Source organism: Nesoenas mayeri (genome assembly GCF_963082525.1).
Source record: "Nesoenas mayeri genome assembly, chromosome: 9".
NCBI classification, from domain to species: domain Eukaryota; kingdom Metazoa; phylum Chordata; class Aves; order Columbiformes; family Columbidae; genus Nesoenas; species Nesoenas mayeri.
The window spans coordinates 4,925,555-4,942,438 of record NC_137557.1 but is presented as its reverse complement, the minus strand read 5'-3'; the positions used below and the strand labels follow the sequence as shown (position 1 = coordinate 4,942,438).

Below are 16,884 nucleotides of genomic sequence, written 5' to 3'. Positions count from 1 at the left end.
CCTGTTTCTCGCCTTGCTGCAGGCACCAGTTTGGCATCTTGTGGCATCAAGACCATAGCCAGGCTTGGTGTTTATATTAACTATCACGGTCCTTGATTAAATATTTGATAGTACCACATGCAGGACAGAATCCCTATCAGTGTATCTCTCCAGTTTGGCACGGTACTATTCATACATGCTTCCTGAGATTTCCATTGAGTTTTGCACAAGTTCAGATACCCCATATTTCCCTAGACTTCCTGCGATGGTGTCAAAGCCACATTAAAGAGCAGTAAATTACATTAATGGCTTCTCTCCGGAAAACAGACCTCCAGCTATGTCATCAAACAAGACTAAGTAACTTTGACATGATTTGGCAAGTACTGACTCTTTCTGCTTTCCTCCCAGTGCTTATAACTTGATTATTTTTCCAGAATGTTCTGAGAAGTACAATCAGGCTGACTGATTTATAACACTGCAACTCCTCTTACCTTCTGAAGACAAGCAAATGTTTTGACCTTTTCCCATCCTCCACAGGTTCTCACAGATAATTGCTAATAGCTCTGAGGTTGATACTGTTCCCTAAGTGCCCTGGGATGAATCAGCCCAGCCAATTTGAAAACATCACATTTATCTAGTTATTTTCTAACCTCTTCTTCCTAATCTAGACAGAAATCTTCCACGAACATTGAGTGGTGTTAAATGTATTGGCCTCTGGATCACCATTGCCATTTTCATCCACAATCAAAGCCAAAAAAGGCATTAAATTGTCCATCTGCCAGAGAGCCTGCCTGATGTACTGCAGTTCTGAGAAACCAGCATTTTCCTTGGTCCTCATTATACTACTGAAATACAGAATGTTTCTACTTTATTACTTATATTCGCTTTGTGTATAAACTTTAAGGGTAAAACGGAGCAAATCTGCCAGGTAACGCATTTAGAAGTTCTAGATGTCACTGACAAACTCTTCAAGAATTGGGATAGTACAGAAACATTCACTTCAGGCTGTTCTTCTGACACCATGCAGGCACTGGAATATGTTTGCTGAGGCTCAAGAAACAAGGGCAAAAATCGTGTCCTTACTAATGTGGGAATTTGAGTTAAATATCTCCATGTTACTCTATTTCTTGCCATTCTCTTATTCTTTTATAGGAGCTACATTTCTTGCCCTGTTAAAGGGGGATACTTCTCACATGTGGGAAAGGTCCACTTTCTCGCTGCAGATGCAGCACAAGGATTTACATTTTGAAGTGTGATCTAAAAGGTGCGAGTCACTGACCTACACACTGATGTGGTGACCCAGGAGAACAACTGCCCTTTAAATGGGGCCTGCTGCCAAGAAATCAGACACCAAAATACAACCAGCTTCACAGGCCAAAAGCAACTGACCTCAGCCATCACAGAGAAAGCAGAAAAGGTGACGATTTGGGAGCAGCAAGCTGAGCTGTGCTCTGACACTAATAGGCTGGTTAGCACCTGTGATAGAGAACAGAAAGCATATCAGTCCCTCTGTCCCCAAATCAGAGCATGAGCAAGCTGTGAAAATTAGTGTAGAAGCACTAAAGAAGAGCAGGGAGAGGAATGAAGGATACAGTGGAGGTGTCCAAAACAGCCCTTTCCCTCAAGAGCAGCAGCCCTGGAGCGACACGGCTCTGTAGCTTGATGGAGGAGGCACCACTTGGCCAAGGCCAAGAGAGTTGTCACGGCACCTGGGCTCCTCTCAGAGCTGCTCCCAGCTTTGTTGGCCTTCTGTGGCAATATCATCTAGACTTTAAAGGGCTTTTAAGCTGAAAAAGACCAGGCTTTATTAGAACACAAACTTTAGCACGTCACTTTTAAAATAAGTCAGGTGAGAACAGAAACGTGAAGGTTCTAAAAAACATACCTGTGCGGTCTCCGTGCTGCCACACCTCGTGCATTGGGCTCTCTGCTCCCAAGCTTCTCTGCACAAAGGAATTAAAAGTCACCAATGAGCAATTCCTGTCACATATAGACATTAGCACAACCACGCGCAAATAACCTACCTACATGTGAGGTACAGTTTTCCTCTGGAGCACCCTGAGTGTCTCCTCTCAAGCATCCGGACAAGTGACGACTGCCACTGGTTTGGATCCAGGCAACTCATTCTGCTCCAGCTCCATGTGTCCCTCCTGGGCAGGCTTCCTATTTGTGAGCTTCCCTTTTGGAAAGGTGTCTGGGGAAGCATGTGGCCATCAGCAGTGACAGCATCATGCAACAATATCGTTAATGCTTGGAATACTACTGATGTTTCCAACATCATATTTAAGAAGCAATGACAGCTCCGGTGTTCCCAAATAACAGCATTTTCTGCTTTTCCTTATCTATCCGTGCACATATGCAAATTCACAGAGATTTTGACATCAGTTTTTAACAGGGCACACAGTTTTCTGTCAAATAAAATGTCATGACATGATCTTCCATATTTCACTAGTGCTATTCTGCCATTTAATTTAATAACAGCTAAATATCAAGTGCTTACTATTTTGATGCAGTGCTCCATCAGCTGTTGAATTAGAAATAATGAGACAGGTCTAAATTTGTGATTCATGGTAAACTGTCTAAACTAATCGCAATCACACACCAGTTGACACCTAGTGATAACTGATTTAACAGGTAATCATCTGTTTAGCTGACCTATCCCTTCTCACAGAAGTAGGAATATTAATGAAGGACAAGTTCACTTACACTTTACAAGTCTTTTCCAGACAATACAAATTTATATTCGCCACAGAAACAAAGATTTTCCTTTTCTGCTATTATAGGCTCTTTCATTGAATTTGACCAGTACTTTGTGTACAGGACAAGCCTTTGTAGCTTCAGGTAAACCACTGAACTTCTGAGGTGATTAAAAAGTATCTACAGCATTTTCCATGCATATTTTTCAATGTGCCATCAGCTGTAATTCCAGCAGGCTCCTCAACCCAAACTGCTCCTTGGCGGAGCTCCTTGCACCTGCTGTAGCGACCACCCAGGGCTGATGTTGACAGGAATCGACCCACAGGTATAAATAGTTGCTCTGTTAGAAATGACTTTCCAAGAATTAACTTGGCACAGTTTTAAATATTAAAAGTCTCTGCCCTAAGAGAAATTGTCTCTCTGTATCTTCACTCTGTGACCAGGTTTCAGCTTGCACCTTTTCTCTACTGAACTCAAACCAGGTGTCCTCTGGCAGATGTAAATATTCTGCTGCATCAAATGTAGAAATTCTCAGTGAACTGTAAGTCATCCATAAATAAAACCAACTGATAGTTTTTCCTTCATATCTTTTATTAGTAACCATCAACAAAATGTTGCCTAAAATGTTATGAGTGATGACATTAATACAAAGAGGCAGAATTTTCCAGGTATGTTTTTCCAAACTCCATTGCTTTTGGAAACAGGGTAACTCAGAGATAGTGAATTGATTTTTGAAGTCTGCCAGTCGATCTTGTCATTTGCTCACTAGTGTACCAGATTTAAATCTGCCAGGCTAAACAGCAACTGCGTGGTGCCTTTATGGCTGAGAATGATGGTTTGCTCCAGAACAAATGAACTTTTATAAAAAAACCACAAAATCCCCTTCACAAGCAGATAACAGGATCTGACCAAAATTACCTACTGTAGACAAAAGGTGGCTTTTGGAGCAGAAATTCATATCCACGACAAAATAATGTTGTATGGTCTCAAGACATACATTCACAAAAGTAAATAAGATTGCTTAGTAGATGGTCTGTGACGCACTGCACGCGTCCACGCTAGCGTGGAATGGCACAAATCCTGTACGGGTGGGGCTGCAGCGTGCCCCCCAAAATGGGCTCTGTGTTGATCTTTGTCACTCCCTCGGGGAGCTGGAAGGTGAATGCCCGCAGCAGGTTGGCAAAGAAAATAAAAAGCTCGGTCCTCGCTAGATGTTCCCCCAAACACACACGGTGCCCTGCAGAACGAAGAGGGAAAGGGCAGTGAGTCAGCCTGACCTCAAAAGCAATCGGATTCATCCTCATGCAAAGCAAAGATTTTCTTGATAAGTCCAGAATTTCTTTCGGACTTAATGCAATCAGTGACATAAAACTTAATGTAATTCTTCCTTTAAAGAATCCTATCTGCAGCTATAGATAACTGTGCAGCCCTTCTGCTCTGAGCTTTGCTTCATTTACCTCAAAAACCCCCATCTTCATTTAAAGGAATTTTTTCAGTCGTGTAAATGAACATTAAGGACTTGATCTTCCTGGAAGATGTCAAGCTCTAGTTTTGTATGCAGAAAGCATCAGCACAGCTGCTTGCAAGTACTTTCTAAATGTATGTCTGGTGTCAAAATGTATTCCCCAAGTCAATAACCATAGTCATTAGCAGAGAATTTCTTTCCAAAAGTAGGGTAACTTAGATGTACAGATTTGTCAGGACCTCTCTGATTTTCCATGTTATTATCTGTTCAGTAGAACAAATGTTTATAGTTGGATAGGGAAATGTTACTGATATTAATCATGTTGATTTTATAACTGTTTTTCTAAAAGAAGTTTAAAATAAATGACCAAGAGTTTTAATAAACATCTAATTCTACAATCCACATCCAAACCATAACTGTTTGTGCTGTCAGTCCATTTACCTATTGAGAACGGTAAAAAGGCTTCTTGGCTCACAAAGTTTCCATCCTTATCCAAGAAGTGACCAGGGTTGAACTGTCGAGGTGTTTCCCAGTGCTCTGGGTCATACAAAGACGAAGCGATATTTGGTAGAACGATGGTGCCCTGCAAGGAGAAAAGCACTAACAGATCTGGCTGCCAACCCTCCCCCAGCAGGCAGAACCGGCCAGGCGAGACCAGTGCCAGTTTATTTTCAGAGTTTTATACAGGTATGTTCCTTTCCCCAATAAGAACGTCAAGGAACACAAGGTCTTTTTGTTTCAGAATGTCAGTCCCAGCCCGGCAGTGGAAGTGGCCGTGTCACTAGAAACTAAGGACTTTATTTGCACTAAACCTATTTTTACTTCTAATATTAGAAGTTTCTGTGATTCGGTCTCTGATGAAGGCTAGTTGCTTCATGCTTTTTCCTGGATCTTTTATAGGCTTTCTGCAGGCAAAATATCTGGCAGAAATCTTTCCGATGGCTTATCAGCACAAATCAATCACAGCACCTTTCAATATCAACCTCTGAGGTTTTGTCTTCAATTGGTTTGTAGAAACCCTTGCTAAAAGTTGCTGATAACCCTTTCCCAAGAGCTGCGTCACTAAGCTCAACCTGGCAGATGGTTTCTTGTCCTCCTTTCCATTCAGACTATGATGCAGAGGTATCCAACCCCGCTGCTGTTGAGAACAAGATCCTGGCACAAATAGATTTAATGCACACTTTGCTCTACTGATGCAGGAAAGGTCTGTAGTGACTGGGAAACCATGTCTGTACCTTTTTGAGGGGAAAGCCAAGCAATGTAGTGTCCCTCACGCACACCCTGGGCATGCCAACCGAGATAATGTTGCTGAAGCGCTGAATCTCATGAATCACAGCATTTGTGTAGGGCAGTTCTCTCCGATCCTCGTAGCAGATTAACTGGGAAGGACCCAGCACGGCATCCAGCTCCTTCTGCACTTTCTCTGTGGAGAAATAGTCACAATTTCAGGTGCAAAAATGTATCCAATATTTTTACCAATTCCATTTTCAAAGACACTTTAGAACTACAAAGACAGCAACAAAATTATTGTAAAAAATGTAAGTAACTTTTATAATAGAAATAAAAGTAGCAGGGTGGCCCGACAGCTTAAATATGTGGGAGCTCTACTTCTGGGTCTGAAATTCCTTGACTGTAGATTAAGAAAAGGGATTTGTTGCTCAAAAATTTAAAACTCTTGAAGAGTCGCCTTACTAAAACTTAAATGCAAGAGATAACTGATTTATCTTTGTATTTTCTTTTGGTTAGATGTCTCAGGCACCTACAGCCAGTTAGAACCACTAAGTTCAGAGCTCTCTGGAATTTAAGCCAGATGAATCTGGCCCTTATAAAGCCTAATTCCTATTAAAAGGAAATGGTTCTATATGAAACATGATGGAACTGGATAACAGCCTAACATTTTCACTGGGTGTCAACACAGGCGAAAGTATCAACGGGTAGCAAAAGAAGCCACCAATTAAATGAGGACAGATGTACTGGTGTCAGTTCTTTATGAGAGTCTAGATGCCGTGTATGACTCAGAAGGATCATTCTGCACACACCCTGCTTTCCCAAGTCTGTGCAAGGTATAATATTTAGATAAAGAAAATTATTTAGGTCAGTCAGCGCTTTCACAACCTTAATTATATTAGGTGATAATTACCATGCAATAACACAAGATTAAGTAGACCTTCTTGTCTGATAGCTACAAGATGAGTCATTTTTTCTTGTCTTCATCTCCTTCCTTAATTTAAAATCTGTTCTCCTGTGGGTATTTGCACACATTCTGATATCTAACAGTGAGATTTCTGTAATCCAGCGTAAGAGATCATTCTTTCTTTGGTTTTCATTTCGTGCTCTATGAAAATGACTGATGGTTATTTAAAAGCTAGACTTAAAAATAAACTTCTTAAATATACATAGATCTAACAGATGAGCCATCAAATTCTCCTCCGGACTGGAGTAATTTCTGTTGCAAGAAGCTTAAATACAGCCTGTGACTGCTGTAAGAGCTTGCACATGGATATTCCGGATCTACTGGTGCTCCCTAGCACAGATCTACCCATACAAAAAGGTCCATGTACCTCTAGCCATACACTGGTATCTAGGAAAAATCTCTGATCCATGAAAATGTTATGACTTGGCTGTTGCACTAAAGATATTTGTGGTGTGCTTATCTACTCACCTTGGATGTCTGGATTTGCCACCATATAGAGCAGACCCCAGTTCAAAGTAGTGCTGCTTGTCTCTGATCCACCCAAGAAAAGGTCATTTATAGAATAAATCATGTTATCTTCATTGTATGTAGACCTGGGTACACCTTTGGACTGCAAATGATAAGAAGAAGTAAAGGTTTATATATGAAAGTTGGAAAAAACAGAATAGGTTTCAATGTGATTTTATCATTGGTCCCAAGCTGCAGTGTGTTCTGCCTATAGTAGAATACAGACTGATAAAATAATATTAGACATCAGAGGTGATTATCTCTTACCAGTGTAAGGACATGTATGTATGTGCTATGAAAGAATATTATAGTTTGGGAGAATTCATGAACTAAATTTAGGAAGGTTATGCTCATGTGTCTTGAACCTTTCTTTTGCCAACTGGAGCAACTGGAAAGTGGGCAGGATGTTTTTCCCCTGTTGTAGTATCATCGAATCTTTTTATATTGCCCCTGAATATCTATTACAGACAGTTCAATTTTTTAAATGAACAAACTGGGAGGATTTCTACCCAGCAGAGTCCCAGAAGAGCTCACTCAAACAGTTTCTTGTCCACTGATGTTCAAGTCTCATAAATCTTAGAACAGCAGAGAATGACTTCAGAAGCAGTTAAACACTTTGGAAGATCAAATGTGTTAATATTGTATCAGTCTAAAAATATTTAAAACAAGAGGATCCGATGAACTAGAAATCAGTTAGGCTGATATCCAGCCTGGACATAGAGAAAATACAGCAGCTGATATGGGAATCAATTAATAAAGAATTACCAGCTAGAAATACAAGTTAATACTATTTATTATAGCATGGAAAACTGATTTTGGCAAGGAGATCTGATTTGATTATTTGATGGAATTACGAGCTTGGATGATGATGACAGTTTCACAGTTGCAACATCCTCAGAGTTCCACGAGGTAGTTGCTTTTGTTCCATGCAATAATAATAAAAAAAAATCAAGCAGTATGAAGTGTTCTTAAAACATCTGCTAAAAGACTGAGGGACCAGCTGACAGAAATAGCTAACAGCCCTTCTTCCCTTGCCTTGTCAGCCCCCACTAACACCAGTCTCATCTTGTCGCTTCCTCCTTTTTCTTGCTACTGCCAAGCAGAACAGGTAGAGGAATATAGCCCATTGCAGTGGAGAAGAGGAGAAAGGAAGAGTGATTAAGTGGAGGTAGAAGGAGTCACAGAAGCAAAGTGCATCTGTTAGTCCAGGGATTAGCGGGGGGATCCAGTTCCCAAGAAATTCAGAGAAAAAACGATCCTGGTAAGGTCTAGAGAAGGGAGTGATATGTGTCTCCACTCACAGCTTATGCAAGTCTCCTACAGCCTTTCAAAACCCTGTGGATTCCCATCTACAATGTCCTTATTTGCTCCAGTTCACTTTGCTTGAAACTTCACTGAGCCTGGCACTGTGTTCTTCCCAGTCTTGCCTGAAATTCTGCTGACTCCTAGATTATTTCCCCACAAAATCCTCTCAAAATCCAACTGTCTCCTTTCAGCAAACTCTCTTGACAAACTTTACCGGCCAAATATCCCATCCAGAACATCCCACTCTGTCTCCCTAACACCTTCCCAGTTCCCTCATGGTCCACTTAGAAATTCAGTATTCTTTCTTGGAGGCCTTAAATTATTTTGTAACTTGTGCCAATGAGAAAAAAATGCCACATATTAACCTGCCCTTTAACAAAAGGATTGCAAAGTACCGTGGCATGTCAATAATAAGAAAGGATTTAGCAAGTCCATGGTTCCTGGATTCACATTAGAATGTCCGTGAAAAGTAAGAGATTGTGATAGTAAGGCTCAGAGTGGATGATTTAATGGTCCATTTCACCTTATTCACCATGAATGGACGATCAGGCAGAGCAAATACTTACTTCTTCAATGTGAGCCAGGTAAAAGTCAATGAAATCCTCCAGTTCATCTGGCACCCCACGCTCCCTATGCAGTCTGATCTCTCTCCTCGTGAAAGAGCTCAGGACCTCGTAGCAAGACAACGCTTGCTTATGAGGACCAGGGAGACGGCACATCAACCAGGGGAAGATTTCATACAGCTGCGGGAGGGACACAAGAGGCACCACAAAGTCTCTATCACTAGAAAATGCATTTTAGGCCTACTAAAAAGAGAAGGTAATATTCATGCTAGTATGTGGGTTTGGCACGATTAGTAAAATATTCTGACAAAGACTATGCTTATGTTTTCAAGTTGTGAGACAATACACTATACAATTTCTATCTGTGTTGGTGGTAAAATTCAAAGTTACGCAGACTATCAGCTCAACCACAAGCCAAATTAGAAAGATTATAATTAGAATGAGTTATATTCATTTATTCAATTATTCAAGTCACGTATTCAATTACAACGAGCTATATTCAGACATTTTAAAAGTGAGATCCTGCCCTCCAGTGGAGAATACCGGGAAGGAAGAAGCAAAGCCTGTGCAGACTGTGCTCACCAGGATGCGCAAAAGCAGTTGTAACAACCCAAAACTAGGGCCGGCTACCAGCAGCTGGCACACGAACTCAGTAATCTCATTGAGCTCTGAAGGGCCCTCAATCAAACTTGAAACATCTGAAGCCTCAAAAAGCTGGGAAACAGTGCCTGACTTTTTTTGAGCGCTCTCATCCAGAAAAGAAGGGGTTAGCTGACATAACCAGATTAATCTTATCCTTCTCTCTTACTCTTTGGCAAAATCTGGCCCAAAGATAGGTGCTTTCTACCTATTATGATAGCCAGAAAGTTCATTCTGATTTTCAGCCTGTATTTAATGCCTGGGTAATTTGTATACCTTATTCTTGTACCTGCAGTGTATTTTGTCTGAATAGTTCTTTTCCTACTTGAAACATAATCCCATGATTTATTTATCAGCAGAAATTCTATCTTTTCTCAGTCTTCATTTTGCTGAGCTCTTCTAGTACTTTCCTCATTATACCACAGAAGGGCACATTATTAGGTGTTCACTGGAGTCTGGCTGAATTAGACTATACTTTTGTCTTTTTGGAAAATCAATTCTTTTTGCCAGACATAGAATTATCAATGAATCATTGCCTTATAACAGAAAGGCAGAAGTCTGGCCTTGTTAAATTAGCACAGAACTTCATATCCTTTTGTTAATTCCATCTCCGGTATTTTTTTTTCTTCCAAAATCTGTTCAGAAGCCTAATGTACAACTGTGGTCTCATTAATCATATATGGCTGCCCAGATCACACACATTCCTACTCTCAAATGCATGTGCTTTCCCATTGCTATGGCACCTGAAATGCAAGTGGAATTTAGCTGTCAACATCCAAGACAGGAACAGAGTCCGTCCAACTTCTTGCCTACAAGTCCTTCCAAAACTCCTCAATTCCTGGAAGGCCCCAGTTTTCCCATTCGGTGCCTGCCAGCATGGAATCCAGTTAGGAAATGGGGATGCGGACACAGCAATGGCCACTTTTTACATTATGCTGAGTTGCCTTTGCAACCCGGAGGTGAGAAGGTTGCAGACTTCCCTCTGGAGTGTTTTGAACCTCTGTTCTTATTTCCCAGAACAGGATCTTATTCATTGGACTAAAGCAAAGGTAGGACAGGAAGGAAAGATGAAGAGGAGGTATATTCTTCTTCCCCAAAACAGGTGTCACCTGCCACCACTACACAAAACTTACAGGACCAGGGCTAGACTAGGCAAAATGGAACTTGATCCTAACTCTGTGAGAAGAAGATTGCTCCATGGGGTGGGGGGATGGGAGGAAATCTCTATATTACAGGGATTGCTTATGTGTTTTATATTAAGACGCTATTGCATAAAATGTTTGGGACAACTTTAGAAGTGGAACTGGAACTCCTGGCCAACTTTGAATATGCTTCTGTGCAAAGCAGGCCCCTTCTAGGGTCAGGAAAGTCCTTGGTTCTCCTAAGAGTGTTGATTGTTTTGATTGCCGAGCTCACGGGTATGTTTGCTGGCTTAGCTTTTCCTGTCTTCTACTGCCTGTGTCTAGAACTGCTCCTCACTCATCAAAGGAGTGGAATTTCTCTGGGAAGTCTTCAATCTCCACTTCTTTTAGGGGAAATGGAGATAAGTAGCCACAGGCAAAACACTGAGGTATTTTAATAATTCTTCTCTCTGTTGACTGTATCTAAAACAGTGTCTAAACCTGGCATGTGAATCACGCTTGCAGACCTGACATTTAGTATTTAACAATCATGATGCCCAAGGCTGGAATCTCTTTTAGATGGGGGTTGAGAAACCAGGTAACAAACGTGACCCAGGAGCAGTCCATCAGCTTGTGCCTTATCACAGTGCTCACACGGGACAATGAACACAAAAGACCAAGGCTGATATATGGAGCTCTGCTATCACACTTTGAGGTAGTGCACTGTCCAGCAAAGCTGCATGGGACACCACTCACCCATTCTAAAACTTCTACTAGAGACAGTGCAGACGAGAGAGACAAAGCTGGTGAAGTCTTACGAGAAGCAGTTGAGGGAACTGGTGCTGTTCAGCCTGGAGAACAGGAGCTGAGGGAAGATCTTATCAATGCTTTCAACTGCCTGAAAGGAGTTTGGAGCATGGAGGGGGTTGGTCTCTTCTCCCAAGCAGCAACTGATATGACAAGAGGAAATGGGCTCAAGTTGCGCTAGGGGAGGTTTAGATTGGATATTAGGAAAAAATTCTTCCCAGAAGGGGTTGTCGGGCATTGGAACAGGCTGCCCAGGGCAGCGGTGGAGTCACCATCCCTGGAGGGGTTTAAAAGGTGTTTAGACATGGTTCTTATGGACATGGTTTAGTGCTAGAGTGAGGTTATGGTTGAACTCGATGATCCTGAGGGATCTCTTCTAACCAAAATGATTCCATGATTCTACGCCTAACAGCTACCTCTTGAATCTGCATTTCTCATTTTCTGTCTTATTCAGAGAAAGCAAACAGATTATTTACTTACATGATGAATAAAGCTGCCTCCGAATTTGAATAGATATTCTGTGGCTCTAATCAGTTCACGGAAGGTTTCATCCTCTCTGGAAAAGCGGTGTCCATAAACGACAGCACAAATGACATTTGAGACAGCATGAATGAGAGGGTATGAAGGATCCAGGGGTTTCCCTGCAACCATAATAATAAATGTCACTCTTAATGTCTCCTGTCTACTTTAGTGAAATGAGAGAATGTTTTAGGCTACCCAAAGAGCTTTCAACAGAGCATTGCATTTCACAGAGAAGCAGCAATCTTCTTGCAAAATTGCAGGATCAAACTGATTCTTCACAACTGTGCTGCAATCTCATAATCCCAGGAGTGTGTGGCACTCTAAAGAAACACCATGTGAAGAAAATATTTTGTAATATGATAGAGCAAATTTAGAGGTAAGAAGAAAAAAATTCTATGTAATTTTTCTGTCTGGCACATTCAAAATAGGTCTTGAGCATGGAAATGTCTGAGAACACTGATCAAAGAGAGTCTGAGGGAAGAACCATTACAAGAGAGGAAGCCTTTTCAGCAAGGAGATAAATACATGCAAGGCTACTATATTTTACCTGAACTTGTTAGAGATGGACAACCTCCATTAAGATAAAATGTCATAAACTAATTTTAACCACTAGTGTCAGTAATATGATAACTAATTTTAACGCAATTATTTCAAAACTTAATCCAAGAAGACTATTTTATGACTCCAGAATAAACTACTATCAACAACTGTGTTTATGTTTGTAACAATACAACTGTCCAACACCCAATGCACAATTCTGATTAGCAACTTATTTTTCTGGGCTTTTATTTCCTACATGTGTGATCACATCTCAGTCTCTCCTAACTCTTAAACCATGGGACTTGGGTAGATTTAATGACTTTTAATAGATACAGTGCTAGCCACAGCATGTCCTGGTTTACTGTGCCTTTGCATAATGATCAGTATTGGGAAATCCAACTCACATACTCCTGACTGGATTTTTCAGGATAAAACATGGTGACAAAAGACAAGATTCTAGTCAGTGCTTTACAGATCTCATGCAAATGGTGTTACAAGACTTAATTCATCAGTGTTGAGAACGTGCCCATATCTTTATGCACCAGCACCATATATGAGCCAGCGATGTGCCCTGGAGGCAGAGGTGGCCAACATCATCCTCGGCTGCATTAGCGAAGGCATTGCCAGCAGGTCAAGGGAGGTGATCCTTCCACTCCAATCAGCACTGGTGAGACCGTCTGGAGTGCTGGGTCCAGTTCTGGGGTCCCCAGCACAAGAGAGATCATTGACATACTGGAACAAGTTGAGCAAATGGCCACAAGGACAATTAGGGGATTGAAGCATTTGGTGCAGGAGAGGCTGGAAGAGCTGGGGCTGTTTAGTCTGGAGAAGAGAAGGCTCGGAGAATTATCTTAGATGTGTGTAAATGCCCAATGGAGGGGAGTAAAGAACATGGACCTAAGCTCTTCTCAGGGGTATCAAGTGAGGCAATGGGGAAATATTGAAATACATTAAATCCTGTCTGAACAGAAGAAACCTTTTTACTATAGGGCTGATGAAACAGTGGAACATGTTACCCAGAGAGGTGGTAAAGTCTCCACTCTTGCAAATATTTAAAACCCAACTGGACTCAGCCCTAAGAAACCTGCTCTGATTGACCCTTCATTGAGAAGGGCTTAGACTAGACCAACTTCAGAGACCCCTTTCCACTTTAAGCACTCTATGATATAAATAGTAAGTAAGCTCCAGTTTTGCTTCCTAATTTTAGTAGTTCTGTAAATAACTTTGAACAAGAACAGTCTCCCACTGGGTTTGAAAACACAGCACCGGGGTCTTAGCATTTTCAGTCCATTCCACATGGACACTGTAAGACCCTGCACACTCTCTCATGGAACAAAAGCTGCCCCTGATATCACGGCAGGGCAGAGAAGTTCGTACACATACACTTCAGACTAATGACAAAAATGAACCAGTATTTATTGCAGAGATACCTTTCATGCTTGCAAAGAAGTCTACTAGGTAGTGGGCCTCTTCTTGAACTCGATGCTCCAGACCTCTTTTTCCCAGACCAAGGTTGCGGAGAGTCCTCAGTGCAAACCTTCTCTGCTGCTTCCAGGTGTGACCAGTTGCCAACATAATCCCTGCATCCATCCAAGGAAGAGCTTTTTATCATGCTAATATTAATTCTAGACAAAGACTGCATTAAAATATTTACTAAACCACAGAATACAGTGAAACTATTGCTTTGCCTATGAACACAAAGACACCAAGGAACAGCTGTAGCCGGTAAACACATGGGGGCAGGGATAAAAGGGACAAACTTAACTGGGTAATAAGATGACTTTCAGGATTAAGCTTGATTCAAGACAACAAATTATCTCAGAAATGCTCTCTGAAGCGCTTGCTTCCCACTCTCTTCTATACGTGGAGCTCACTTGACTAGGGTGATGGTTTCAGGAAGGGAAAATGGGAGTCAGGGAGAAAATTTCCTGTCCACAGGCCAGAAAAGTTCAGTACTTGGGCTTTGTGACAAATATCTTCAGAAGAAATAAACATGTACTAACAGGATCTTTAATGTAGTATAAGAATCACCAATGACTAAAACAAATTAAAATTAGAAAAGTTGAAGGTTTCCTTTCAAAAAAGTAAAGGTCTCAAATAAAAGAAAGGTTGTTTCACAATGCGTGTGTTCATGAAAAACAGGAGCCTGGGAATTTGCCGTATGGTTGGGGAGTATGAAACCTACAGAGAGGTTGAAACAGAAGTGCATTGAATCTCTAAATGCAACTGTGAGAGTAAGAAAATATTAATAAAAGGAATAGAATGGGAAGAAGATCCCACATCAAGCTCAGTCTCCAGTTGAAAATGTAATGGTGGGAGGCAGCGAGTCCAGGTCAAGGAAACATGCCCTTTCCTGCCCTTCCTCCACTTCTCTGTGGCACAACCCATCACTGCCCCATCTCATCACCTCTGAATCTGCTACAGAGAATATTTCACACAAGGCATTATGAATCTTTTCTCTGTTGCTGGTCTCTTCCTCCTCCTGCTGTCCAAAGGCTATTTCGTCGCTCCATACTTCACAGTTCACCTGGCAGTCATTCCTCATACACAAACCCTGCCACTGTGGTACCTTCGGAAATGGTTACAAGCTACAAAAGAGCTGCAATTTGTCAAGGCGGTGTTTCTGTGCAATATTTATGGCACGATATTCTCACCTTTTCCTTTGGCCATTGCTCTGAAGAAAGGAGACACCAGCCTCCCAGAAACATCTTCAGGGTGCGTGGTCATACCATCCTTAACAGCCTGAAATCCATTCAGTATGATGACTGGGGCCCATCCAAACCATAAGGTGAATATGTTACCGTGAATTTTTGCCAGCTACAGATAGGAGAGAAGCCAGGAGAGCACAGATGAAATCCCACACGCTGCAAACAGAGGATGAACCTGTTTTTACACTGATTACAAGACTAGCCCTGAGGCTGAATGATGCTCTCCACCTTTCCCACAAGATTACAATTATCTGTGAGAAAGGATGAACTCTCTTCCAGCTTTCACTGTTGGAAAAACCTGAGTATTGCGGCTTTTCAGAGCCACAGATCTATGCCAAGAAACATTAAGTAGCTTTTATTACCGTATATAAGCCAAAGCTAAGTTCACAATGATTCACGTGATAAAGGGTATTTTCTATGCATGAATTTATTTCAAGAGGATTTCTGTCATTTGTACTGGTAAAGTGGCACAAAGGGAACACAGAAATGTCAGGGGAATAACTGGTTGTAGAGACTGGACCAGTTACTTTCTGCTTTCCCCCTGCTCATTTGCCTATTTCAGTACTGGAACCTGAGTAAAACCATTCCGTTTCAGTGTCTGCACTCCCTGTCTGAACCCGCCGTGTGGTCACAACCACTGATGAGCCTCCTCCACATCCCAGTGACAGAAGCCACTGGAATTATCTATTGAGAATCCTGAAAGCACTGTGAGAATCAACAGAATGAAATGGAGGTGTCTTTGTGCCCAGGACCCCTCAGAAAAATGACCTACAAAAGGTTTGTGGGTATTTTTAAAGACCCTGTCAATATAAACAAGCATATACACAGATAGTGCATCCTAAGTATCTATTTACTCTCCATTTAGAGACTGCCAGTGCTTGGAAAGCTAAAAATCTATGCTTTGAAAGTAATTTTTTAAAAACAGTATTTCTTTTCCCTAACTGCAAATCTGACATATTATCCCTAGAGGTATTCCATCCAAAATTATATCAAGCTTCACAAGAATTTGTCAAATCCAGTGTTAACAGGTGATGGGCTTAAGTGTCAGAATTATTTTCACACATTCATAGCTTCCAATACCACATTTCTTAGCTTGGCAAACTGCTCTATGCTGCAATATCTTTTTCTTATTTTGCCAATCAAACCAGTTGGTCCAAACCAAACCAAATGCAATATCACAGTGGCTAGTTAACAATGACAGTATGTTACCAATGTAGTTTTGAGAGAAGATGTTTTCACATAGCAAACAACATGAGAAATGAGAAATTATGAAGACTTCTAAACAATCAGGAGTATCTGAAAATAAATACCTTCATGAGGATATCACGGTTAAACTCAAAGTTCAGCTGTATCAAGGTTCCAAAAAGTGGGAGAGGGACTGGTCCAGGAGGAAACCGTCTTCGTACTCGTTGCAACTTCAAAAACTGCATAATTAGAAGAAATACAGCCACGGCTATAAGAACTTCACTTATTGTCAACATTTTAGCATCTGCTTTCACTAGCTTGTCTTTATTGAAAATAGTCTATTGAAGCTGTAAAGGCTTCTTGCTCAACCAGTTCTTTCATAAGAGTTTAAATTTCATATAATAATCATTCCCCGCCTCTAACCCTCCCTCTGTATCATCAACCACTCCCTTCTGTCCCACTGATTACATTCTCATGCTCAAGCATATTTAATAGATGCATATCCTCTACCTCTTCTCATTCAGATGATATTTGTCAGATATGGTTCACAGGATTTGTAGGAACGGTCTCTTAAAAGACTAGGGCCAAGATTTTCCAGGCAATGTAGATTCACATATCCCCACTTAAATTCTTCATCTAATTTTCTGAAACA

General features: G+C 41.2%; 1 protein-coding gene across 1 annotated transcript; it reads right to left on the bottom strand.

Moving 5' to 3' along the window:
• Positions 1–3,734: 3,734 nt before the first annotated feature.
• LOC308043454 (cytochrome P450 2J4-like) lies at positions 3,735–16,528 on the bottom strand (the record flags this gene model as incomplete). Its single annotated transcript, XM_080349588.1, has 9 exons — positions 3,735–3,913; positions 4,583–4,724; positions 5,377–5,564; positions 6,804–6,945; positions 8,714–8,890; positions 11,758–11,918; positions 13,770–13,919; positions 14,994–15,156; positions 16,358–16,528. The coding sequence occupies 9 exons, from the start codon at positions 16,526–16,528 to the stop codon at positions 3,735–3,737; spliced, it is 1,473 nt and encodes a 490-aa protein (XP_080205714.1).
• Positions 16,529–16,884: the final 356 nt, after the last annotated feature.